The 27,585-nt window shown below is 35.7% G+C and overlaps 2 protein-coding genes across 3 annotated transcripts; one reads left to right on the plus strand and one right to left on the minus strand.

Annotated features, from left to right (window-relative positions):
* Positions 1-216: 216 nt before the first annotated feature.
* On the plus strand, positions 217-3,936 carry LOC108489543 (serine/threonine-protein kinase-like protein ACR4). Its single transcript, XM_017794169.2, has one exon. The coding sequence runs from the start codon at positions 892-894 to the stop codon at positions 3,622-3,624; it is 2,733 nt and encodes a 910-aa protein (XP_017649658.1). The 5' UTR covers positions 217-891; the 3' UTR covers positions 3,625-3,936.
* A 322-nt stretch (positions 3,937-4,258) lies between these two features.
* LOC108489014 (eIF-2-alpha kinase GCN2) lies at positions 4,259-27,417 on the minus strand. Of its 2 annotated transcripts, none has more exons than XM_017793255.2 (29): positions 27,280-27,417; positions 26,406-26,474; positions 26,260-26,319; positions 26,065-26,170; positions 25,653-25,757; positions 23,642-24,061; positions 23,114-23,239; positions 22,918-23,004; positions 22,708-22,794; positions 22,496-22,607; positions 21,748-21,865; positions 19,470-19,524; positions 19,045-19,211; positions 18,234-18,418; positions 17,391-17,539; positions 16,902-17,151; positions 15,898-16,180; positions 15,727-15,820; positions 9,442-9,522; positions 9,254-9,310; positions 8,451-8,582; positions 8,282-8,365; positions 6,707-6,952; positions 6,109-6,216; positions 5,638-5,723; positions 5,445-5,547; positions 5,244-5,366; positions 4,941-5,070; positions 4,259-4,808 (listed from the first exon to the last, which is right to left on the minus strand). In XM_017793255.2, exons 1-28 carry the CDS (start codon positions 27,399-27,401, stop codon positions 4,960-4,962), a joined length of 3,726 nt encoding a protein of 1,241 aa, XP_017648744.1. In that variant the 5' UTR covers positions 27,402-27,417; the 3' UTR covers positions 4,259-4,808; positions 4,941-4,959. The 2 variants fall into 2 exon arrangements, with proteins under 2 accessions (XP_017648744.1, XP_052876133.1); XM_053020173.1 differs by having other exon boundaries at positions 26,260-26,336; positions 27,280-27,346.
* Between the last annotated feature and the right edge of the window lie 168 nt (positions 27,418-27,585).

Raw genomic sequence — 27,585 nt, forward strand, 5'->3', positions numbered from 1 at the left:
AACGATTTAGTGTTATCAGATGATTTTTTTTTTAAAGAATTATCAAATGGATTAAATTTAGAGTAGAGGGACTAGTTTTTAGGACTAAATTTTAAAAGCGCAAAGAGTATAGGGACTAAGAAGATAATTAGAAAAAAGAATGGAAATAGGTGGAGAAGTAAGTGAGAGTAATCGAGAGAGAAGTGAGCAGGCATGAAAAAGATAAAATGGCATTAACTTCTCATTTATTGCATTCACCAACATTTGCCTATATTCAGAAGCAGCAGTTTGATCCACATTTATTGTTCTTCTTTCTTTCTCTTTCTCACTAACATTCTTGGCTGCAAAAACTACACCAACCTTCATCACCTTCCACTCTTCACTTATCAAATTCTTTTTTCATTTACACTCTCTATGATGGAACTACATGCATAGCTAAATATATGAGCTGGTATCCAGGGTTTTGCCTGCCAGATATGTTGTTCACTAACATCTTCATTGCTTCTTCAAGCTGTTTGTGGCTCCAAATGTCGTAAGCTGAAAGCTTTTTTTGATCCCAAGTTGCAGAAATGGAGAAATGGTAAGTTTTCTATGACATTTTATGCTATTGAAAGGAACAGTGAAAGTGGTGTGGTTTTCTATGCTACAAGACTTGCATAAGGAGTATTTTGATCTGGGTTTTAGGTAAGGAGCTTCTGATATTTGGTTTTGGTCTCATTTCTCAACTCCTTGCTGGAAAAATTCATATTTACACTTCATCCTGCAAATGGTGAAATATGAGGCTGTAATCTTTACTGATTTATCATATGCATTCTGGGTTTAAAAGAAAAGCATGCTACTTCAAAGCCTATGTAGTGTTGATGTGGGAGGTGGATTCCATTAGCTTTGGACAGTTAGTTTCCATCTTCTGCTATGGGGCTTATCAGCTTACTGATTAGAGATTCCTCTGTCTGGGTCTCACTTGGGGCTTTGTTAAATTTGTGGTGGGTAGTTTCAGGTTTAGGCTCAATGTCCAGCATTGCCATTTCTTATGGTGAGAATGGACCTGTATTTTGTGGTTTAAAACCTGATGGCTCACATCTTGTGACCTGCTATGGGTCAAATGCTGCAGTCATCTACGGGACCCCTTCTCATTTCCCATTTGTGGGTCTAACTGCTGGTGATGGCTTTGTTTGTGGGCTGTTGATGGATTCCAATCAACCTTATTGTTGGGGAAGCAGTGGCTATATCGAAATGGGAGTTCCTCAACCGATGATCAAGGGAGCTGAGTACGTAGAAATCAGTGCAGGCGATTACCATTTATGTGGTTTGAGAAAGCCTTTAACTGGAAAGCATAGAAATTATGCTTTGGTTGATTGTTGGGGTTATAATATGACCAAGAACTATATGTTTGATGGGCAGATTGAATCACTCTCAGCAGGCTCAGAGTTTAACTGCGGATTGTTTTCTCAGAACATGACTGTTTTGTGTTGGGGCGATGAGACTAGTAGCCGTGTCATTAGCTTAATTCCTAGAGAAATGAGGTTTCAAAAGGTTGCAGCTGGTGGTTATCATGTTTGTGGGATTTCGGAAGGGCTGAATTCTAGAGTCTTTTGCTGGGGAAGGAGCTTGAACCTCGAAGAAGAACTATCCGTGCCGGTTGCATATTCTCGTCAAGGAAATGTTGATTTGCCACCAAAAGATCCGATGCTTAGAGTTGTTGGAGGAAAGTTCCATGCTTGTGGAATCAAGAGCTATGACCACCAAGTGGTTTGCTGGGGTTTCATTCTCAAACCAAGTACCCCAGCTCCCAAAGGTGTTAAAGTCTATGTGATTGCAGCTGGAAATTACTTCACTTGTGGTGTTATAGCCGAAAAATCCTTTCTCCCGGTTTGTTGGGGCGTTGGGTTCCCGACCTCACTCCCTACCGCTGTCTCACCTGGACTTTGCAAAGACACTCCTTGTGCACCGGGTTCCTACGAAGTTAGTCCAGAGAATGCACCTTGCAAGTCTCCTAACTTACATATTTGTATGCCCTGCAGCATTGGTTGCCCCGCTGAAATGTACCAAAAATCGGGATGTACTTTGAAGTCAGATCGAGTTTGTGATTACAATTGTTCTAGTTGTAACTCAGTGGAATGCATCTCAAATTGTTCTTCGAATTCTGAAGCTACTAATGGAAGTAAGAATGAAAGGTTTTGGTCACTGCAATTGCCGATCATCGTCGCGGAGATTGCTTTTGCTGTGTTACTGCTGATCATCGTGTCCTTAACTGCAGTTTTATATGTCCGATACAGGTTGCAGAACTGTCGCTGCAAAGCAAAAGAGTCGAAGTCCAAGAAAGCTAATGAGATTGCTTCTTACCGAAAAGAAAACGTAAAAGTGCGTCCTGACTTAGACGAGCTTAAGATCAGGAGAGCTCAGATGTTCAATTATGAAGAACTTGAGAGGGCCACTGGTGGATTCAAAGAAGAATCTGTTGTTGGAAAAGGAAGTTTCTCATGTGTTTATAAAGGGGTATTGAAAGATGGGACCGTTGTTGCAGTTAAAAAGGCCATAATGTCTTCGGATAAACAGAAGAATTCAAAAGAGTTCCACACAGAGTTGGATCTATTGTCAAGATTGAATCATGCCCATCTTTTGAATCTGCTTGGATATTGTGAAGAAGGCGGAGAACGGCTTCTTGTTTATGAGTTTATGGCTCATGGATCTTTGCATCAGCATCTTCATGGAAAGAACAAAGCCTTGAAAGAGCAATTAGATTGGGTCCGAAGGGTCACCATTGCCGTCCAAGCTGCTCGGGGAATTGAATACTTGCATGGTTACGCTTGCCCGCCAGTGATTCATAGGGACATCAAATCCTCAAACATTCTCATAGATGAAGAACACAATGCTCGAGTGGCTGACTTCGGTCTCTCTTTACTAGGACCTGCAGATAGTAGCTGTCCATTAGCCGAGCTACCTGCTGGAACACTCGGTTATCTTGATCCAGAATACTACAGGCTTCACTACCTCACAACAAAATCCGATGTCTACAGCTTCGGCGTATTACTATTGGAAATTTTAAGCGGACGAAAAGCCATTGATATGCAATACGAAGAAGGGAATATAGTGGAGTGGGCAGTTCCATTGATTAAATCAGGAGACATATCTGCAGTCCTAGACCCAGTTTTGAAACCTCCAGCAGACATCGAAGCTTTGAAAAGGATTGCAAATGTGGCTTCCAAATGTGTGAGAATGAGAGGAAAAGAGAGACCATCAATGGATAAAGTGACCACCGCCTTAGAGCGAGCTCTAGCACAGTTGATGGGCAGTCCATGTAGCGAACAACCAATTTTGCCAACGGAGGTTATCTTGGGAAGTAACAGAATGCACAAGAAGTCCTCTCAAAGGTCTTCGAATCGGTCAGTCTCGGAAACTGAAGTTGCGGAAGAAGTTGAGGATCAAAGGTTTGAGTTTAGAGCTCCTTCGTGGATTACATTCCCGAGTGTAACTTCATCTCAAAGGCGGAAATCATCGGTATCGGAAGCTGATGTGGAGGGAAAGAACATAGAAGGAAGAAACATGGGCAATGTAGGGTACGGTGGGGATGGTTTGAGAAGCTTGGAAGAAGAGATAGGCCCTGCATCTCCTCAACAAAGCTTGTTCTTACAACACAATTTCTAAATGATCCCAACCAAATATTCTCTCAGTTTGTTTAAGGAAAAGGAACTGTAAAAATGGAGAATGGATGTAATTTTCAGATTTTTTATAGTACTACATCCCATTTGCATCTTGCAGCTATGACACCAGAACTTTAGTCGCCCTGTCACGGTTGTGTTACCGGAATTTCAGTTGCCCTGTCGCAAGCTTGGACCGTCAGCTGTTTCGATTTGTTGTCTTTATATTGTTAATTTGAATTCTTTCTTGTGACTATTGTACTGATTGTAACTTCTTTAATCCGTCTCTTTTAATGCGAATGGATGAAATTCATGTTTACTGTTTGAGTTGTTTGAATTACAAGCAAGAATTAAAATCAACTAATGATGGATGTTATTTTAATTTCATAAAATACAATTTATTCCATTTAATATTTAATACTCGAAAATATTTATGTTGTTGCAATGATGATCTTAAGTGCTAAATAACTCCATTAATATAAACAATTAATTGGATGTCAAGAAAGGTAACCATCCACAAACAATTTGCTTACACTTCAATTGAGCTTTGTAATGGAAGCATTAATTTATAAATATAATTAGAGGTTAGAGACATTATATAATCTACAAAAAGAGTAAAAACGTAACCACTCAACAATCAGTACAAAATGAGCAGATGAAAAAGCGCATTTACTCTTGTAATACTACAAGGACTTTAATCAAACTGAAATGGATCAAAACAGATTGTTATTAAGCAGGATTACAGGACATAAATAAACTCTAGAGATCCATTTCAAACAGTTTTTAGGCAAATAGAAAGATATCAGGGAACCATGGAGGCACTTCGGATTGTTCTACGAATCCTGGCAACCAGCATTGCGTGTAGACACAATACACAGATTGAGGTGAACAAGTTCTTGCCCAAACCAGAAACAATGATGTATTATTGTGATTTTCCTTGTTGATAACTATATCATTGACTCTTATTTTTTTTCCTTTTCTGTATCATGTTTACTACATAGACACATTTGTGTACTTACACTATTTCCGGACGAGTTTATGTAACATGTAGTGTAATTCGAGTCATAGTACAACAAAACCTAAAGCTGCAAAAAACTCCTTAGTGGCAAATTCAGGCAAAAGACTGTACATGGTTTGCTTCATCAGGCGCCAGAGGAGACGAGCAAAGAACAATTCTGACTGATACACCTACTGTTGGAAGGGCAAACAACATGCATTCAATTCACGGAAAAATACAAACAAAATCTCATTTTAGTAAAGATGTATTCTGAAAATTGTTAGAAAGTAATGATGGATATGACTGAGCATAGGGGTTCTAAGAACCTGATATTTAAAGACAGTACTAGAACCAAACTGAAGGGTTTCGGAATTGTGTCCCAATTGCATTCAACAGAAATCTTACAAGATCTTCTCTCTGAACCTCTTTCTCCTTCTTAAGATCAAGATGACGAACCTGAAGATGTTATCATTAAAAGTCGAGTTGCACATCCAATAAAGATAGGCCATCTCAAAATATGCATAGTCATCACAAATTTCGACTAAATTGTAAAGAACAAGTTAATGTCCTTGTAGTAGCAATATAATTGGAAAAGCAAAAACAGAAACAGCCTCCAAGGTCCAAATTACCTTGACAAAGCCAGTTTGAGATACACCCATGTCTGTTATAATAACAAGACATTTTATCTCATGCTCACTTGCATATTCGTATTGCTCCGTGAGGCTTGGATCAGGTATAGGAACAAGCTCAGCCTGATGTATAGGAATGACAAATGAGTATGAAAACAATAAGTATATAAAAAAATTTATGTACAACATTCCAACACCAACCTTGATATTCTCCTCCCATAATTCAGCAACAAGTTCCATGCGTTCAATTAACAGACCACCACCTCCTCTTGAACAAACAAGGATGTTGGTGGTAGCTTCATTTCTGCAGCAGGACACAAAAAGGTGATGGGCCAATGAGTAAAATATAAGATTGACCGAGAAGACAGAGATAAGCAATAGGAGGCAACTGCACCTAATAGGCTTGAAATCTACAGGAGAATGCTGGATAATAGTCTCAAGTGCAAGGCTGGTTCCAACAGCACCAGGAGGATTTGTTTTCTGGATGGTGAAAAGAAAACCCCAATAAATAGATGTGATATGATTTCATGCTGGAAATTATCGAAGTATACCAGGGTACTAGCACACAGGCTAATAAACTATAAAAAACCATGTTTTTCTGATTTTTAAGTTGCACATGCAGTTAAGACAGGCAGGGACTTATTGCTAGAACAATAATCCAAACATTCATAGTAAGTATTCAACAAATGACGAATGGAAGTAAAACCAGTTGCATAACTTTCTGTTAGAAGTTACTTAATGCTAAGCACTTTATATAGTGACTTGTTCTACCTGAACAAGCAACTATGCATGGCAAGTGCATATATGCATATACACATGTATAAAAAATGAAAAACAGGAAAGGAACCAGAGACGAATGACATACATATTCATGATCCCACATTTGATGAAGTAGATAGTCATATCGACCACCAACAGCAAGCAATGCACCTTCAGTAAGTGCTCCAGGATGGCTCTCCTTTCCCAAGTATATCTGGAGAACAAATTAGAAAATTCATTATCTAAATACTGGCAGATGTGATAACCATCTATATACACCTTTATAGGTAGAACTAGAAAAACAGAACATACAAAATTATGTGTCAACAAAGGTTACAGGCAATTACGGCCATAGGTTATCTTTGACATTAGTATATGACGTTGCAAGTAGACATATTATACATATCTTACCGTACAATTATGACATCATTTTACATATAACAAATGAAAATGAAGCATTACATGTAAAAACCATAGATATACTTTCACCTCAATGTCAAAGCTAAAGTATACATTTTAAATCCAAGTTGCTATAAAGATTTATCGGTAAAGATAGATGCCCATGGTAACTATGATCAACATTCTGATATGCCCTGTAGTAACAAAGTGGTATGGTAAAGGTAATATAGACATATCTATAAGTGCATTCAAGCCATGATAATTTAGAACGAAAATACACACACAAGCAGCTAAAGTTGTCATACCTGAAAAAACAAATCTCTATGATAATTCTCAGTTGGTGGCATCAGTGGATCTATATAAACATGTTTTTCAATCCTCCAGACCCTCAAGTAACTAAAGAGGTCTGACAACTCATCAAGAGCTTTGCGGGTAGGCTTATCTGCAGGCAATGCTCCCCTCAATCGAGGGAGGGCCTGGTCTACAGCTCCACAGAATCTTAAACCAACAGTCTGCAACCTATTTACAGTAGCTTCTGCTAAATTTAGTTCCTGGAAAAGAATGAAATTTAGAAGAGAACGCATAAAAATTAAGGTTATAATGACGACATAGGATTTCATCATATAATTCACTTCTGCATGTGATAATAATCATGCACAAGTCAAAAGAAACAACTTAACTTTATGACTACTGCCCAAACATTCTGTCACTACTTTTACAATTCATGAAGCATCCTACATCAAGCAGAAATACTATAAAGTTAAACTTAAAAACATCAAAAGCATCATGAATCATCCTATATCAAGCAGAAATACTATAAAGTTAGAACATGTTCACTGTAAATCTCAAATTTTTTTGAGGCACAAATACTATAAATTAGTTTTGTTTTATAAGATGGAATTAGCAAAATTCCTATCCTACTTTCTCTTAGTTCTAAAGTAACTACGTATTCCCATGTTCTAGCAAAAAAAAATAAAGCAAAATACATAATTTCAAGAATGTACAAAGTAGTTCCATTAGGTTTTACAAAATTCTCATTATTCAGCAAAAAATCCCCAAACCCTTTTATGCCAAACATTAAAACAAAAGGATATACCAGATGGGTTTAGAAATTATATCCTAAAGTTATTGGGTTCTAGAACAATATATCAAGGGCTTATTGAATAATTCTGTTCAAGAAACTAGAAATTCCAAAGTCAAGTAAAGCATTTGGCAGTGAATAAGACAAGATGTTGTAAACAGATAAAAGCATCGTTCCTTTTTGGGTGTAAAAGAACTTTTGAATTCACATATCTTGTAGAAAGTGGAATACCACAGACCCTAATCAATAGCATTATTATATCACACAGCATTGAAGAGAAAATACAACATAAGAAATCATTCTAATGTCTCTGCAGTGCCCCCTAAATTGTCAAGTCCACCTCCAGAATGTAGAACAATAACTAAGCAAAATCCATAATAGCCCAAGTTGAATTTTCCAGCCAGAATATTTGACAACTCAAATATTAATCCAAAAAAATGAACACCTTTTATAACGTTATAAATGCACTTTCAACCAACATGCTTCTAAATTTACAAGATATAATAAGCACAGCAGTCCTTAAAGTCTAATGGATTTATAGCTAAAATGATGACTTTACATGAAGATTTGATCGTAGCGGCTTTGTTTAAGTGAAAGTCCCTTTAGGTCAAACAGCTTGAATATCTGCTTGGTTTAAGTCTAATCATATGAGCATATACTCAATAGACACAAAATCGAAAAAAGTCACTTCAACTCTAAGAGACTCTGAGAAGTACAAGTTCTGGTAATACATTATCATAATGGCAACTTTTACAGCTTAACCTATGCTAAGCTAAGCACAGTGTGTTTTTCCACAGACCTGCAAAAGCTGACGCCGTATAACAACCCACTTTAACTTCCGTTCAGGTGATTGTGGACGTAAGGAAGCCATCATTGAGAGAAGCTTCATTCAGTTAAGGAAGCAATTGTCAGATAAAAACTTCACATGGTCAATAAAATAAAATGCCTGTTGAATATCAAAGATATACCTCAGCGACTTTCTGTCGGTGCTCTGCAGTGATTCCTGCCCAAATCCAAATAGACTCAAGCAGGTTCCCATGATTAAGATGGATATCACACAACTCTGAGTTAAAAAATCGAGTAAAAATGTCCATTGTCACCTGCAAACAAGTCCAAGATGAGTCTGAAGTATAATGCATTTAATGCAAGAACATGGCAGCACATAACAACCTTGAAACTTACAGCAAATACAAATTAATCAAGCCAAGTGCATGGGCATGACATGGTAGTACAGGTTTCATGGTCCTGAAGAATTAGATTTATAATGAATATAAATGCCATAAAAAATCACATTAAAACCCGACTACTTTTTCAAGTTGATATAAACAATGCTTTCTTAGTTATCTACAAAAAGTGAAAACTAACACTGTTTCTTAATGAAGCTCAGAAGTTTCCTCATTGACGGTGACATGTCTACAAAGTAAAGTATCCAAAAGATCACTGGAAAATCACAATTGAAATGCCGTGAAAGTAATAAAAATATCTTGCAAGGTTAATATTACAAATTCTCAGTTGTAAAAGGGAAGTAGCCATGCCAACATTTTACAAGATAATCCAAAAGTTATATCAACAGCAATGCAGGAGTAACTATGATACAATTTTTCATAGAGCATCATGAGAACACACACACACACTCATAGGAGGAAAACAGCTAGGTCAACAGTCATGGTTGAGCTAGAAACATAACCAGGTATAAGACAGAACAACATTACCTAACCTACATAACTAGGCAGTGAAGAATAGATAGATAGATAAAAAAAGATTAGAACACCTTGAGAACCTCTGCCTCTGTCAAAGCTGATGCACCTCCAATAATGTCAAAATCACCCTATTGGTAATCAAAAGTCATAATGCACAAAATTACAATAACTTTTGACACGAAAACACTATCAATCATATTAACATGAAACATTGTAGGAGAAAAGGTGCATCACAACATAACTGTTACAACATCTATACCTGAAGATAACGATTTGGAGGTGAATGACCGATTGCTCTTCTATAAACATATGATATCTCATATCGCTTGAATGAAAATTTCTATGACAGATAAAATGGAAAATCAAATTTAGGTCAAATAAACATCCGCTAAAAGAGCATTTCACAGACGATATGCTAAGCATGTATATAAAAAACAATGAGAGAAAAAATCAGATATCTTCTTTTGCAGACAGTTAGATTTGACAACACTAAATAGAAAGATATGTAGGAATATTCTGTAAATATTTTAGGAATATTTTGTAGATATTTTTTTTATTAAAATCCCTTATTTTAAGGGATCATATCTCCTATTTAGTATCTTTCCTAACTTAGAGTTTCCTAAAGTAGTGTCATAGGTTGTATATAAAACTCGATTTATGTTCTATTTAGTATAAAAAATACTACGATTTCTACATGGTATCAGCTTAGGTTACGATTTCTTTTTCAACCTAGACCATGTCCAAAACTCCTTCTCCTACTTGGAGATTACTTCAAATCCAGAAAATTTTTCTAGTTCCGATGCTCCATCGATTCATCTGTTCGACTATCACCGCCATCGATTGAATGGCAACAATTTTCTTGAATGGTCCCAATCGGTTAAGATTTTTCTCTTGGGCGAGAAAGATTGGACTACGTTCTTGGTGAAATCAAGAAGCTGCTTGTGGTGATGCTGGTTTTGCTAAGTGGATGCGTGACAATGGTCGAGGTTATGACTTGGCTCCTTCATTCCATGACCACAGTATAAGCGAAACTTTCTTCTTTACACCACGTACCGCTGAAATTTGGAGTGCAGTCCATGAAACCTACTCTAGCACGGATAACATTGCTGAATTATATCATGTTGAAGATCAAGCAGCCACTCTTAAACAAGGAACCATGCTGTTACTCTCTACTACAATACCCTTACGCTCTTTGGCAACAATTAGATTTGTATGCACATTATGATTGGGTAGATCCAAGAGATGCTGCTCTTTATCAACAAATTGTTACTCAACGAAGACTTTTCAATTTCTCCAAGGCTTAAATAAGAACACGGGCGAGGTTCGGCGGCGAGTCTGGCTATTTCTCCTCTTCCCTCCTTGAGAGGCTTTCTATGGTCAAGAAGGAAGAAAGCCGAAGGTGTGTGATCTTGTCGATGAACCATCTTCCACTTCGAAAGATCGCCTTCTTGACCCATCAATCATCTCCCTCTTCCAAACGGGGGAGACCTTGGTGTGATCATTGCAAAAAGCCCGGCCACTCTAAGGAGAAGTGTTGGAAGCTTCATGGTAAGCCTCAGGACTGGAAGTCCAAGCACTCTCAAGATAATAAATCAAGCCTTGTTGCCACCTCTGTCACTAGTTTCACTAAAGAACAGATTGCTGAACTTCAAAAACTATTTGGAAAGTTTCAAGGGTCTTGTGAGGGTAATCTGGTCATAAAAGATCCAGAAGGTAACCTTTCTTCTACTGCATTTTTCTCCTCCCAGTTGACTCCTAATTGGATCCTCGATTACGTCTTTGGTAACAAGGCATTGTTTCACAATTTTTCCATACCTTTGGTAAAGTCACAAAAGCGGTGATGGTACCTTGTGCAAAATAGAGGACATGGCAATTGTTATTCTCAATGAGCAGTTGCACTTAAAATGTTCTCTTTGTACCAAATCTGGCGTGCAATCTCATCTCTGTTAGTAAATTGTCCACAGACTTGCCTTTGCTCTGTAATTTTTAATGATCGTGATTGTACTTTGCGAGCCTTGAACTCGAAGAAGATGATTGGTAAGGCCACTTGCATAATGGTTTCTACATCCTCCTACCTCTCCTAAAATCGAGATCTCCAAGTCATTTACCGCTTTAGGAAAAGTTGATCTTGTTATGTTATGGCACTTTCGTTTAGGCCATCCTAGTTTCCAATACCTTGCAAAATTGTTTCTGCTCTATTCATTAATAAAAGGCCTAATTCTTTTCTTGCAAAGTTTGCTCTCTTGCCAAACATACTAAATCATCTTATTTTCCTTCTACATACAAGCCTTCTTACCCTTTTGCTTTGATCCATAGTGATATTTGGGGCCCTTCTCGGGTGAAGAATGCTGATAATTGTAAGTGGTTTATCACTTTTATTGATGATCACATGAGGATAACTTGGACTTATTTGCTGAAAGATAAATCTGAAAGCGCTAGTGTTTTTGTGCAATTTTATAACATGGTTCTCACTCAATTTGGGTCTAAAATCCAGCTCTTTAAATCGATAATGGCGGTGAATTTTTGCTAGGTCTTTAGGTGATTTTTTAAGGAAAAAGGCATAGTTCAGATTAGTTCTTGTGTTGGAACCCCACAAAAAAAACGGCATTGCCGAAAGAAAAAATATGCACCTTCTTGAAGTTACTCGTTCTCTTCTATTTACCACTAATGTTCCTAAATATTTGTGGGGAAGCCTTATTAATCGCCACATATTTAATCAACCGGATGCCTAGTAAGCTTTTAAAATTTCAAACGCCTCAATCTATATTTTTGCAGACTTTCCTCATTTTAAGCCTATCTCCTCCATTCGCCACTTAAAATTTTTGGCTGCACTGCTTTTTTATCAAAATATTGCTCCTAATAAGTCCAAGTTAGATCCTAAGTCTTTAAAATGTGTATTGGTTGGGTATTCTTCACTTAAGAAGGGTTATAAATGCTATCATCCTCCTTCTAAACGATTTTTCACCACTATGGATATAACATTTAATGAGCAGGATTCCTATTTCACTCAGGCTGAAATTGAGGGGGAAACATGGAGTGATTTTCAGCCACAACAGGTATCTCCTCCTAATCTTCATTCTCAACCTTCAGAATTGCCATCTTGTTCGCCATTACCGCAGATCATCACTGTGAATGCTCCCATTGATTCTCTGTAGTACCTATGACTAATTCACCTACACCCACTTTAAACACTCTTCCGAAAATACACCTACTCCAATTGATGATCTTCAAAAACAACACCACCCAAACAACTTCGTGTCTACACAAGAAAAGAAGACATATCCACGAGACTGTTTTGCAATCGATTCTTGCCGAGAATTGGATTTGGGTCCGATTGCGAAATGGAAGAAGAAATCGATGAAGTCCACTACTCTAGATGACTTTCCTATTGCTATTAGAAAAGGGGTTAGACAGGCACCAAGCATCCTATTGAAAAATTCTTGGTTATAATTCATTGATGCCGTCTTTTCAAGCATTTACAGCAACTTTGGATAAAGAACGGTTCCCACAAGCATAGTTGAAGCTCTAAAGGATCCAAAATGGAGAAGGGTCATTGAAGAAGAAATTTGTGCACTAGAGAAAATGCTACTTGGACCATTACGGACCTTCCTCAAGGAAAAAAGGTGTCGGTCAGTAAATGGATCTTTGCTGTAAAGTATAACTCCAATGGCGGTATCCAACGATACAAAGCTAGACTAGTGGCGGAGGTTTCACGCAAACATATGGGATAGACTTCACGAAACTTTTGCACTGTGGCAAAGCTTAACACTATTCGAGTACTCTAAGTTTGGTTGTAAATTGCGATTGGAAATTACACCAACTTGATGTAAAAAACGCATTTCTTAATGGCAAGCTTGAGGAAGAAGTCTATATGAAATTGCCACCTGGCTCAAAGTCTATTGAAGGTAGCAACAAGGTTTGCAAGCTCAACAAGTCTCTATACGGGTTAAAACAATCACCCAGAGCTTGGTTCGAGAGGTTCGCTAAAGTCATTCTTCAAAATGGCTACAAGCAGTCCCTTGCCGATCATACGCTTTTCATCAAGGTAACTTCTACAAATAAGAAAGCTATCCTAATTGTGTATGTGGATGACATCATTCTTACTGGAGATGATGAGGAAGAGATTAGCAATTTGAAGAAGTTGTTAAACAGAATTGAAACCAAGGACTTGGGAAAGCTAAGGTATTTCCTAGGAATGGAGGTGGCAAGATCAAAGAAGGACTTGTGATCAACCGGAGAAAGTATGTACTTGATTTACTCAAAGAAGCTGGTTTTCTTGGTCGTAAGCCACTGATACACCAATAGAGGCAAACTTGAGATTCAATAAAGAAGATGAGTCCTTAGTAGACAGAGAGAAATTTCAAAGGTTAGTTGGAAACTAATCTACTTATCCTTGACAAGGCCGGATATAGCTTTTCCGTAAATGTGATAAGTCAACACATGACTAATCCTCTTGAAGAGCATATGGCAGACAAATAGAATTCTCAAGTACTTGAAGAAAACTCCGGACACGGCTTAATGTTTAAGAAGACACAAGATGAATCTGTTAAGATTTTTACAGACTCTAGTTGGGTGGAGATCTCACCGAAAGAAGATCCACTAGTGGGTCTTGCACTTTTGTTTGGGGTAACCTTACAACTTGGAGAAGTAAGAAACAATCTGTTGTTTCAAGAAGTAGTCTTGAAGCTGAATTTAGAGCACTAGCTTTGGGGATATCTGAAGGAATTTGGCTACTTAAATTACTAAAAGAACTTGGCACAAATCGGAGGATCATTTTGAAGTTTTGTGTGATAATCAATCGCCATTCAGATTGCCAAGAACCCAGTTCAACATGACCGAACAAAGCATGTTGAAATTGATAGGCATTTTATTGTCGATCAAGTCAACAAAAAGACACCACTCTTTCTTACATTCCTTCGAAGGACAGATTGCGACATTCTTACCAAGGCTTTGCCAAAACACGTGTTCAATAAATTCCTATTCAAGCCGGGATTATACAATGTATATTCTCCACTTGAGGGGAGTGTAGGAATATTCGTAAATATTTTAGGAATATTTTGTAGATATTTTTTATTAAAATCCCTTATTTTAAGGGATCATATCTCTATTTAGTATCTTTCCTAACTTAGAGTTTCCTAAAGTAGTGTCATAGGTTGTATATAAAACTCGATTTATGTTCTATTTAGTATAAAAAAATACTCTGATTTCTACAAGATATCAGTAAAAAAAAGTTCTAACCACTGACTTATGCCCTCAAATTTGTTTCTAGAGATGTTTTCAAGAAAACCTAATAAAGTATAGCTCATAACTGATCTTCCACCTAGGAGTCATTCCATCTTTCTTTCAATACTTGCACAATATATCATAAATGAAGCTAGCTAATAATAATCTTAAATTATTACACTATAGAGGCGTTAAATCTAACCTTGTAACAAATATGATGCAGAAGCTTAGCCTTAAACTAAGTCTTAAAATGAAATTATAATTAAGGATGAATATAACAACATGAAGAACAACAAGACTTGCTGTTATTTCAAATTCACTTCTAAGAATAATTATTTTTATTACTTTTCAGAAACACGCATATTGAGAACAATAAACAGAAAGGTTTAACCATGATATGGAAGCCTGTAAAACTCAAAGATGAGTAATGCTACTAAATAACATTACATAATGTAGCATTAAGTTAGAATGTTATTAGACCATTTGGAAGTCCTCTAGTGGGGGGAGTGGTGGACAATTTTGAGGAGAGAGTTTAGGGATTTTCTGTATAGTGGGCGGTTGGGGGATAATCTGAAAGGTTGCAAATTTTGTTTTTTCAAAAAAAATCCCTCTTGCTTTGGCATTTTTCTCTCCTCACCTTCTCCATCTTTTCCAAAATTCCTCTATCATTCTGACCAGGTTCTTCGCTTGTAGCAGCCAAATTCTTCTAATTTTTCCCCTCCTTCAACATTCATTGATATTCGTTCGGTAAGTGATCGCTTAGTCGTTTTCTTTTAATTTCTTTATTTTGTGAGTAGCTCTCTAAAGGAGACCGATTTTGATTGTGTTTGATTTAGGCAGAATTTTTTAGTGGGGAATTCAATTCTGGTATTGAGAAGCGGTTGCAAAGGTTTTCTGTCGACGGTAAGTTGAGTCTGGGGAAACTCCTTAATAACGAATTTATTGATTTAAATCTCTAAATTGCTAAATCGAGGCTGTGTATACTAATTTGTAGGCTTGGGAGTGTTTTGGAGTGCTTTTGTAACACCCTAAATTTCGGGCCTAGATGAAATGGGCTTTGGGTTTCATAAAATTTTTAAGTGAGCAAGAATTCTTAAGATTCCTATTTCAATATGTTGGGAAAACCAATATCTAGAATGCATACTTGAGAATTAACCGAAGGACATATGGAAATTTTGTTACATCAAGCTTTCAAAGTCTATCAACTATTTCTAAAGTAGAAGTTTATCAACCTTATCAGCCTTGCATAATTGTATCCAAAAAATGAAGAAAAAAACAAAAAGAGAGGTGCAACTCTTGTAAGAAGTTTTGTACTCAATACCTGGTTTGCTACTATCCAGCTAACAAAAGGTAGGCGCAGCTCATGGCAAAGTTCAAGCATATCTCCTCCATGAGTCAGAAGTTTGACAGTACTCCTTATCATACAAACCAGATATAATCAATCAGTGGTACCTTTTATAAAAATTTTAAGGATTTTGACTATGAGAGGCACCTAGAGAACTTTGGAAAATCATCTAGCAGATGCATAGGTACTATTTCAAGATGCTTAGCACAATGCTGTTTGAAAACTTCCCTGGAGACCTCAGCAACATAGTCACGAAGTTCGGTGTCTAAATCTGCAAACTGGATAGAAGAAGTATCATGGTGAACCATTCGCAATCTACCAGCACTCTGGTGATGGTTTTTCGTTGCTAACATTTCTTCATCAAAAATGGCATCCACAACTTTGCCATATACGCTTGTGTCCTCAGAAGTCTGCATTGTACGTAGAATATCTGAATAGGGAAAGAAATTAGCAAAAATAATGATTGATCAAAGGGCTAGTTGAATAAACTTGATACCAATTGCAAGCTGATTTGTTATATTATGACACATGGACATTTCTGTCAGCTTAAACAGCAGAAAATCAGATGAGTACAGCAAACTATATTACAAGGTAGTTGTGCACCAATATTGCTACTAAAATTTCATTGAAACCAATTAGAGAGCTTACAATTATAGTTAAAACCATAAGTCTTTTGGCAGAAGAGATTCCTTTTTTGCCCACCAAAACAAGAGTAATGACAGACGAGTTAACCAAATTCCGTTGATAAGCCTGTGTCTAACTGGGATAAAAAATTATTAAAGAGGCTTCTTGTGGCTTACATGGACAATGAATTGTTTTTCAAATAAAAAAATTCCTAATACACTAGATGATTAAAATCTTCAAAATATTAAGTTCAAGATTTTTAACTCTTGTTTAGTAATAACCCCATTGTAACACTACTTTTTGTTTAATTACATACTCAAAAGCTACAGAGAGTTATATAAGTATGTATAGACAATTTATACTATGTTTCTCCCCACTTTTCTTAATCATAATAAAAGGTAAAGTACCAATTACTCAAAGTCAACTTTCAACAAGTAATGCACTTAACAACATAGTATAGAAAAAAAAATGCTCACATCAAAAACAAAAAAAAAATAAAAAAACTAGATTAGAACTTAGCTACTTACTATCCAACAGCTCGTATTCCATTCGTGGAGGAAAAGCATTTTGCAAAAGTTCCATGGCAGATGGGCGATCGGAAGGACTTTGTGACATTAAGCATCGTAATAACGATGCCTGTTCCGGAAATTCAGCTACCCATTCAGAAGGAAGTTCCCCTTTCAGTTTCAGATCAGATAAAATAATGTGTCTCTCCATAGCTGTCCCAAAAGGGTGCCAAAGCTCAAAGAAAACAACTCCTAAACTGTACATGTCAACCTGCAAGATAAGATAGCCAAATAATAGCTATGATTATATCAAAAGCCATGAAATTGTAGGAGTGCAAACTATCTAATAATAAAACCCATACTACTTGGCAACCTGAGCTTTCGACTCAAGCCTAAGTGCCTGCATTTTTTGCTCACAGAACTAGACATAAATACTTTCCCTCGGAATAGAAAAAAATAAAAACATACTGCTTGGTACTAAGTAAAATCAAAGACGGATTTATCATTGACCTTCTCATCAATCCTTGGCCATCCCTGCTCAATTTCTGGTGCAGTGTAAAAGTAGGTACCAACTTGACCAGTACCATCAACAGAAGATCCAAGTATATCTGTCGGGAAACCACCATCCTGGTCCACCTGTTCGAACCTCAAGAATTTTGCTGAAGCCAGAAGAATGAAAATTATAAATTTTATGTCATTTTCAATTTTGGGCTTCTAATCTAACTAACATGGCCATGATCCCAATTTGTAAGGGGAAACACATATTTTCTTCACTGACTAGTAACAATTGCTACTAGATCACACGCAAAAAAGCACTAACCCGCTAGAGGGGTAAAATTACACAAATAAATAACAGAATGAATAAAAAAACGTTAAAAATATTTGGTGACAGATTTTTTTTTTTTTCAAAACATTGAATATTAATTTACATTTTGTACAACACGCTAGCACTTGCCTTTTGAACATGGTGTATGATTTAAAAATGTTACATTGTTTGAAGATGCCTACAGAATGGATTAATGACAATTTGACCGCAAGCAGATCTCAAGACATTGTAAAGCGTGACTTATGAACCTCTAATTCACTTTGTTCTCCTTTGTTTCATTGTATATTTAAGAAGCCTGGAAAGTCATTTAGAAGGTCTGATCTGCTTTAACAGAATTTCTCAAACCATAACTATAAACATTATATTCATATGTAAGTGAAATTTTACCATAGCATTCATTCTCAAATTAAATGAGTTCCTTTTTCGCTTTTGTTCCACAACTAACATTTGAGTTAGACTGTAAATCTCCCTCTTAGAAGCTAGATGAAGACAAAAGTTGATTTCACCATAGAAAAGTTATATCTTACCAAGACCAAAATCTCCAATTTTAATGTCATTGCGAGCATCAAAAAAGATATTGTTTGGAGTCAAGTCTCGATGGATGATTCCTTGTCCATGTATGTGTGCCAAGCCTTCCACAATTTGGCGAAACAGATGCCACACTAATTCTTTGTCAAAATGGTTATAAGATTCAAAGACTTGACGAAGAGTCCTTCATGCCATAAAAGGAATGAATTTTGGAAATAGTCAAAAAAAGGGTGGAGGAAAGGACAAAAGGAAAAGACATTTCAAATGTATTTTAATAAAATAGATGGTTATGGAGTAATAAAATCATAGAAAAGAACACTTAACATAAATGCGTGTACATGTAAATAACAGACATTACAAAATGCATAAAAGAATATAACATGAAAAGCAGAAGAAATTGCATAATTTTTCTGTGAATATTGAAAAGGTAAAAGATGTTGAACTGAAATACCTACCTCAAGTCAATTACATGCTTCAAAGATAATGATTAAAAAAAATCCAATTAAAATGATTATTCCAAAGAGTTTCTTTTACCTATCCATTGTGAGAAGATATACTTTCTGCACTCTTACATTACTTCACAAGGATGAATGTCAAAGGAAAAATAATTACTAATGTTTGATGGTATAATCCACCAAATAGAAACATTCATAAAAACAACAATAGTATCAAGAATGAATTCAATGGTTTTCAACTTCAAATTAGTTCGTTTTAAACTCCAAATTATTTCTAACAAAGTTACGATACAAAGTACAACATGAATGAGACCAGTCAAGATAAGAACGAAAGACAAGCAAACAAATCAGATACCTAGGGCAGTATTCCATCTGAATATATAGATACGTTGACTCAAGTTTGTTCTCCTGTCCAGGGACATCCGTCAAGCCCACACCCTTACTAAATGTGGAGCTTGTTGCAGTCTCTGAACCGCATGCATTATCACCAAAAGAATTAGCAACTCCTGTTTCGAACCATGCCTGGAAGTTTGCAAATATTTAATACTTAACAGAAGTCTAAAATGGGTGCATTATTTTTCATAAATTTGAAGCAAATATATTTCTTTCCTTCATTTTCCTAATATCTCTTTCATGGATAAAGCAATTAGGGAGTCAATTTAGTACCTTCCTATAAGACCTAGGTAAGAAAATATGGTTAAAAAATGTGGGCAAGGCAGAGGCTTGACAATTCCCAAAGATGCAGAGAGAAACAAAATCGTCAAACGCTTTTCAATTTACCTGATAGTAACGGACGACATGCTGATGCTGTAAACGTGAAAGTGTAGCTACCTCCCTAAGTACCTCACCAGTCAACATTATCGATTCATTAGCACAAAGTAATACAGTATCAAGCAGAATAAAGATGGGAAATTGCACCAAAACTCAGATACTGAGAAAAATAACCAAATTTAAAAAGTTGTATGGAAATTTTACACCATAAAGCAACTTCTTAATGAAAATGTTAACTAACTACATATATAACAGTGGAACAGAACACCAACAAGATAGGAACAGAAATACAGAATAGAAAGCAAGAAGGCCAACAAAGAAAAAGTTGGAAAGCAATATCATGCATACATTTTGAGAAAGGAAGAGACAAGAAAAAGGCTAAACCAAAGTATTACGGTTGCCTTTCGGGGCAAGACAAGAAGTCAAAGGCACCTAAAAAGGTAAGAAGACTGGAATGGCTGATGAGTATCAATTTCAACTTCAAGGGTTGTTGGCATGTGCTAGTGCAATGCAAGTAGACCAACAAGTTGACTTGTTTACTCCAAGATTAACAGATTCAATTACGCTTGATGTGGAGATGCAAAATCCCTCAAACCTTGTTCAAGAAATGAATTTGGCATGGGCCTTTGAGAAGAAGTAATAGGTAGCAAAAGTGGCAAGCATGCTAAGAGAACCTAGAAACAACGGGATTGAATACTAAAGGCGCCAACACGGCAGTGACAGTTTCCCCTTTTGTTGCTAAAAATAGCCCTGGGTATGACAGGGTGATGGTTGTAGGTTCAAGTCTAAGTAGTGCAACTCCTTGTTTTGTTAAAAAGTTGACTTGTGCAGAGAAGGCAAAATGAATAGACAAGGGTCGTTGCTACAATTGTGATGAACTGTACTCATTTCAGCACCAACGTAAAAATTTATTTTGGTTGGAGATAAAGGATCCTGATGACGTTGTGCAAAATCAAGACATGAGTATGGAACCTAAAATATCCTTGCATGCAACAAGCTGATAACAAGCCAAAAAATGCATTAACTATTGAAAGCCAAAAATAGAAAGAAGACATGAAGTTTATTTTAGAAATACTCCTAATTAAAATAATTTATTTAGCAAGTATTATATTGCAATTGAAAGTCCTTAATTCTAGTTTCTTATTCTACAAGAATAAAAACCTATGTAAGAATAAAAACCTATGTAACCTCTATTTAAGGAGACAATTCTTAGTGATAAAATAAGACTGAAATTATCCAATTTATAGGGTCTTAAGACTCTATCTTCCTAAAGAGAGCAAGGTTAGGAGCTCCCTCTGGCAAGTTCCATAATCATATGCTATTCACGTGGGAGGAACCGCAACAAGGGAAAGGCTTCCTCAATTGAAGCAAACTTTATCATCGTGAATTGCTCGGCAACTCGATCCATATCCCCATAACAAGGAGATCTATAATTGTCTCTGATTAAACCATCTAAATAAATACAACACAGCTGACAAATTCCTAAATCTGAAACTGACAACTTACACAAATCTTATAAAGTTGGAGTACTCCTATGCACCAAATTGCACCAACGTTGCAGACATCCATGTTAACTACACACCTGAATAAGCTTCTCTATATTGAGAATTGTGACAAGCTGTAAAGAACAGACTCAAAAGTAAACCTAAGGAGCATATGGAGGCTCCAACTGAATTAGATAATGAAAAAGCAAAGACGAAACCCAACACACAAGGTATAAATAAGTTTGCTAGAAGCGTAATTATGTTAGGGACACTTATGGCAGGCAAAAGAATATCAATTAGCAAAAATTAGCATAAATAGAATATTTATTGAATAAGGATTCTTCTTTAAAGAATCCCAATATACTAGTAGTATGCCTATGAATTAGGAGTCTTCCCTATTTTACTAGTTTCCTTATTTATCATATTTTACTTGTTTTCAAGGCTGTAAATCTCTATTTAAGAGAGTTATTTTCTTATTAATAAGATAAGCAGCATTTTTATTTAACCTATGAGATTTGGATCTCTCTCTAATGAGCACTAAGGTATCAACTCCCTTTGATGAGTTGAACTTTATATAGGATAGGTCGCTCAAGAAACAAGAACAAGGGAGATAATCCCTCTTCTCAACATGACTTAGTTGTAAATCGTCTGGGGACTCGATCCATCTCTAAGAAACATAACAAATTACCAGCAATCCTTCATTACTAGACCATTTAATAAGTTGTAATTACTACACTTAGCATCATTATAAGTAAATAACTGTAAATTTCTATTAGGATATATAATATGAGAAATGAAGTTACCTCAATATTCGATCATTAACGGGCAGGTTTTTGTCCTTTAGGCGAATTTTCTTGACTGCATATTGTCTTCCATCTAGCTTGTTTTTGCACAATACGACATGGCCAAAACCACCATGGCCTATTGCCATCAAAAGAAAAAAGTCTTAGTAGTCCTAAAGTTAAAGAAAAATAATATAATCATGTGAACGAAATTAATACACAGCTTTAAAATATGAAAGGAAAATAAAAACAAAACAAAGAAGCCACCAGAATAAGTATTAAATGTGGGTTGGTGTCTTGGTGAATCTGAAAATACAGAGAGCTTGAAATTTTGAATAACATAGCAAAGTCGACTGCTTCTTGGGCTTAACTAAGGTGGTAAGGTGAACAGATTTTCAGTAAGGATCCTTGGTTCAAGATGTTATAGAAAGGAAGGAATGACAGAATGATAGATGAAACAATTGACACTTCTGATAGACATCATGAATTTCTCAAACAAGTAGGCCCATTGTTCATGGACACCATTTTTATTCCGTACAAATACACCATTACTACTGTTCCAATGCAGGTGAGGTCAGTGTCTAAACTTCTAGAACTTTCATACTTGAAACATGAGAATTTTAGCCTGATCAACAATCCAATATCAGGTGGAAATGCATCATCAGTTTAGTTCTAAGATCAAACCAGAATCACCAATTTACTATTCAACTGGAGAAATAGAAGCAAATGAATATGAATATGAATATAAATATTGGAAAAACTGTCATACCAAGTGTTTGTAGCTCCTCAAAGTCACTCAAATATCGAGAATTTGGGAGAGATGCACTAGGCCCGCCCAAATCAGAAGTAGGTTTCCAAAATTCAGAAACTTTGGATGAAACCTAAATAAATGCACAAAAAATTATAATGCAAATCAGAATTAGAGCTTAATTGATAAAGAGAAGGAAAACAAGAAAGAAAAAAGGAACAAAAAGTGATAACCATATGCTGATGGAAAGCATGATCAAAGGTTTTCTTGAATGTCAGAGAAGATTTAAGAGCTAAATCCCGCACCCATTCTGAAAACATCTGAACTCAAAATCATCAGAGAATCAACACTTTATCACGCAAAAGGAATTCAAACTTTTAAAATCTAAATATAATCATACTTGTTTTTCCTTTCCAACAAGCAGATTGTTAATAATTACATACACCTAAATTATACAGCTCTGTTATAATCTGTGGTAGTGCATCAGTTAATGGTCCTTTAGAAGCACAAGCAAGACGAAGTAGATGAACCTGTGCGTGTAACGAAGATATACTAGACAAAGTTAACAGGTAGCCTTTAAAGCAAATTAAGCTTACATGTTGAAAAATAAAATAAATTGAGAAAATATGAAAAAGTTACCATCATTAGATCTTTTCCAATGACTTCTGATGCTTGATTATCACCAATAGATGTAGAAGATAATGACTGCCAAGTCTCACTTTCAAGATCATCATCATCATCCTCTGTTTCCTCATGAACAGTATCCTAAAAAATCATCAAATGACTATGTAATATTCCACAAAGAACTAAACCATGAAATAAGAACAATTTGAACAACAAAAGTTTGATTCTTTCAGAAAACAAGTGTTCACCCACTCTTCTGCATCTTCTAAAATCATATTAAACACCAATCAGCTAGAATTTTATAAAAATCATATTAAAGGCAAACAATCTAAACTAGGGGTAAATAGCAATATACCTAACAATAAGAATCTACGTAATTCAATTACAGCATATAGTTATAACTTATAAGAAACCATATTTTGTGTATTAAGAACTTCTAGGAATACCTTCTGCTAGAGAAGGTTAGATAGCAAAAATAAAAGTCAAATAAGAATGATTAAGTTAAAGATTATTGGTATTAAACACCAATCCAGTATGGCTTACCTCCTCGCTATTAATGCCATTTCTAACCAAGTCTGCCAAAAAATTGCTTGAATCAGCAGTAGATGAGCTCTTACTGTCATCTTCACTTTCTTCCTTCACGTTATTCAATTTGGCAACAGGTAAAGGTGAGACAACTTCATTTTTTCCTTCTGTTTCCAACAGCTTTGGGTTCTTCTCGAGTTTCTTTTGTTGAAAGTCATATCCAATGTCTCGACCATCTGATGCAAGTGACTGTACAGCAGAAATTATACCTCTGCTTTTGTCCATATCCACAGGCCAATTCCATGACTCTCCAGATCCACTGAAAAGATCTATAAAACCATAGACAAAAGGGCCCCTAGAAGAGGAACCCTTGTTTCTTGAAATTGCAACATCCTTCTGAAGCAACTGGCCATTGCTACCTGTGGTTGAACATAAAGCCTTCAAGAAGAAAGATAAATTTCAGACATGATAACCAAACAAAAAAGCAAAAAGATAAAAGGAAAACAGATGGTTAACAGGAGTTGGATGCCTATTTCTTAACTATACAAACCACCCTTATAAAAGAATGAACATAAACTCAACAGAACAGCACCTTAATTCCAAACTAGGTGCACCAGGTTTCATAAATCCATTTTGTCCCTACTTTTTAATTAAAGGCTAAATCCTATAAAGAATCAAAGGAAGCTAAACCATCTGTTCCTTTTTTTTTTTTTTTTGAGTGATCTTAGTCAATGAAGTTTTTTTGATCTTTTCATACCTTTTTCCATTTATCCTACTTGGCCCAAATCAATCTCAAATAACAGAGTATCCTTAGGTCTAAACTGCGTACAGTCCAAGTCATCTTTCATTAACTAATCATATCTTGATGCCATCACTAACTTCTTACGAATAAGTCATCTTTTGTGGTATGTAATGGGCATATCTCCATCTTAACAATTGTGCATTTCAACTACAGTCATTTGAGGTGATGTTAGGTAACCACCCAACATCCAGTAAGAATAAACTCTGTACTTTAAGGGTATTCCATAAAAGTTTCCCTTCAACCTACAGGCAATCACAGTAAGATAATATCCATGCAGCACTTCTTTTGTTCATCCAACCTGTTCTAACCCTGTGCCAAGACATCACGCTCAAGCTCTTCATCAGGGTCTAGGGTTTGTCAAACAGAAACATTGGATATCGACTCTAAGCATCTTTGTTAGTTATGTATACTGGCTCTATCTTCATCTCTATTTTTAATTTAACAAAACTTCATATTCAGCATTTGTCCTTCTTAACATTAATTGTTTCGATTTTAAGTACACCTTCAAAGCTCTAAGTGGCAATTATCTCCCACCTTAATCTCATCTACTAAAGCTGTATTATTAAAAAAATAGTATGAACTAAGAAATATCATCTCAAAATATTACAAAAAAAGAAAGTCCCTCCACAGATAAAGCAAAGAGATAAGAGTTTTAACAGATCATTGGTGTATTAGTCTTTAATACGAATTTCACATCATTTCACTAGTTGTTACAATTGAAACTACTTGGTTATGCATATCTTTATCTGCAGTCATACTCCATGTTACTCAAAACCAAGGGTACAAAGATTTTAGGTTAAAAGAAAAAAAAGGATTAGATATTTATTTTTGATTGAATACTCTTATCAACAAGAAAAAGAAATTTTTTGGCTAGAGAAAAACAACATAAATTTTGAAAGTCATTCTAGACAAACAAAGAAAACATATTAAATGACCAACTTATGGTCCATAAAGATATTTTCATGTCCATTTACAGCAATGTTTCAAACAAGATGAATAAATCGAACTAGGAAAAATTAAAGTTCAGTATATTATAGAAAATTATCATTATATAGAAGACATCACTAAGCATAATATGGATAGCAACTACCAGAACTTAAGCATGGAATACAAGGAAGTGCTCATGAAACCAAACTAAAGAAATGGACAATCACCATAGATCAATAAATATGACATGGATACAAGAAAAAATTGATATATTAATTATTACTGAGGATAAAACCATACAGATTCATGTGATTGGCCTGCTGGAACAATTTCAGACAGGAACTCTTGGGCAGCTTCCACCAAATTAAAAATCATTACCCGTCCTTCTCGAGCATTAGCATTTGCCTGGGGAAAAAAAGTTAATAGTACTAATTAAGTATAAGATGCTAGAAACAGAAGCCAATGTGTTTGCAAATCAGGTAAGCCATGCCAAGCAAAAAGCAGAGCGCAATGCAAACAAATTCTGAACTTTTTATAAGTAATCAATGTGCTCTTTGGGGAAAAATAAAAAATTATCTGCATGGACACAAGCTTCTAGAATCATAAAGACAAAGTAGTTCCATTCGACATTACAAATTACCAGAATCATTTATTATTGTCATTGGCAGAACTTCTATTAAATAGCATAAAAAGAACACAAGTCAACACAAACCTGATCATTAAGTAGAGTCAAAAGACTATCGGCCTGGCCTTTTGTAAGGCCTTTCTCCGGAGTGATCTGCAACCTTGGGCACTTGTAAGGATATCCTGGCAAGCACCTGATGAACAAGAAAAATTAAAATGAATGGAAAGGAAACTTATGTTGATATAAAATGAACATGAAGCAACATTCATCCACTATTTATACCTAACTAAGAGGAGAGCAGAAATATCAAGGTCCTCATAACCCATATCCTTTGAGTAAGGCCTGTTCAATTTTCATAACTAGAAAAACTGAGATCAGGAAAAAACATAGCTCAACTGACAATTAAATACAAAGTGAATAATACAAACCTGAGCTTAATGATGATTTGTGGAGGTGACCCTGAGTCGACTTTGCAGTCTTCTTGAAATATTGCACACCTAAAAGTATAGAAATTTGACATAAAATACATTTTTAGTATACCATATGTTCCTAATAATTAAATCTTCAATTTGATTTCATTTGAAAAAAAAAAAGAAAGAAAAGAAACGTATGGATGATTCTAAATTCTTAAAACAAAGAAACTTGTAAACATGTTGAAGAGTAAACAAAATTTCAGTAGAACCCTTAAAGAAATAATGGAGGCAAAAGTTAATAAAATGGAAATACTAAGAGTTCAACATGTTAATGCAGAATTCATAAATCATAATGCATTTTTAGGAAAAGATGTCCATTCTTAGGATATATATGTATATATAGAAGATTCCAAAATAAAATAAAATAAAATATATAACACTTTATCAAATACAATGAACTTCAACTTTAAGCACAATTTGTTCCAATCATCGTAAGCTCTACAATATTTGCGTGACAATAATAAGCGTGACAATAATAAAAGGAGTTTCCAATCTAAAATCATTTTGCAGTAGGATTTACTATCATTACCCCTTAATTACTTTCAAGTTTCAACCAATATAAGCTCAATAAGACCCTTAATCTTTTTCTCAACAGTGGCTAACTATTCCCAAATTAAGCAATCAATGTTCGCATAAAGCTTTTTGCCCGTTATTTGGGTCGGCCAAATGAATTGTGTTGCACTACTCTGCCCCCATTTAAGATCATATCCTTAGTAAATTCAGTAACAAAGATGTCATTATTTTTCCTTAATATATACTAGCTATGCGAGCGAAGATTAACAAGGATCAAAGAACAAAAAGAAAATGGGTTGAGAGAACATTAACATACAGAGCAGTGATCTCTTCAGAGAGAAGTTCATTATCATCTCCATCATGGGAATTATGATCTTTCGAAGGAGCCCTTCCTTTACTCCTCCTTCCTCCCCCTTTCTTCTTCTTCTTTGAACCCATTTCTCATACCCAATCATCCAAAAACCTAAACAAGGCCTTGATTCATAAAGGGAATGATGGTGGGTTTTATTTATTTTGAACAAAAATATATATAAATTAGAAGAAATTTAATGGTGGCTGGGGTGGCGCTGAAGTTCTGGTTTTGAACAGAGAGACGTAAATAGAAAGAAGTTAGACTCCTCCT

The sequence above is a fragment of the Gossypium arboreum genome, chromosome 10 (genome assembly GCF_025698485.1).
Source record: "Gossypium arboreum isolate Shixiya-1 chromosome 10, ASM2569848v2, whole genome shotgun sequence".
Classification (NCBI taxonomy): Eukaryota; Viridiplantae; Streptophyta; class Magnoliopsida; order Malvales; family Malvaceae; genus Gossypium; species Gossypium arboreum.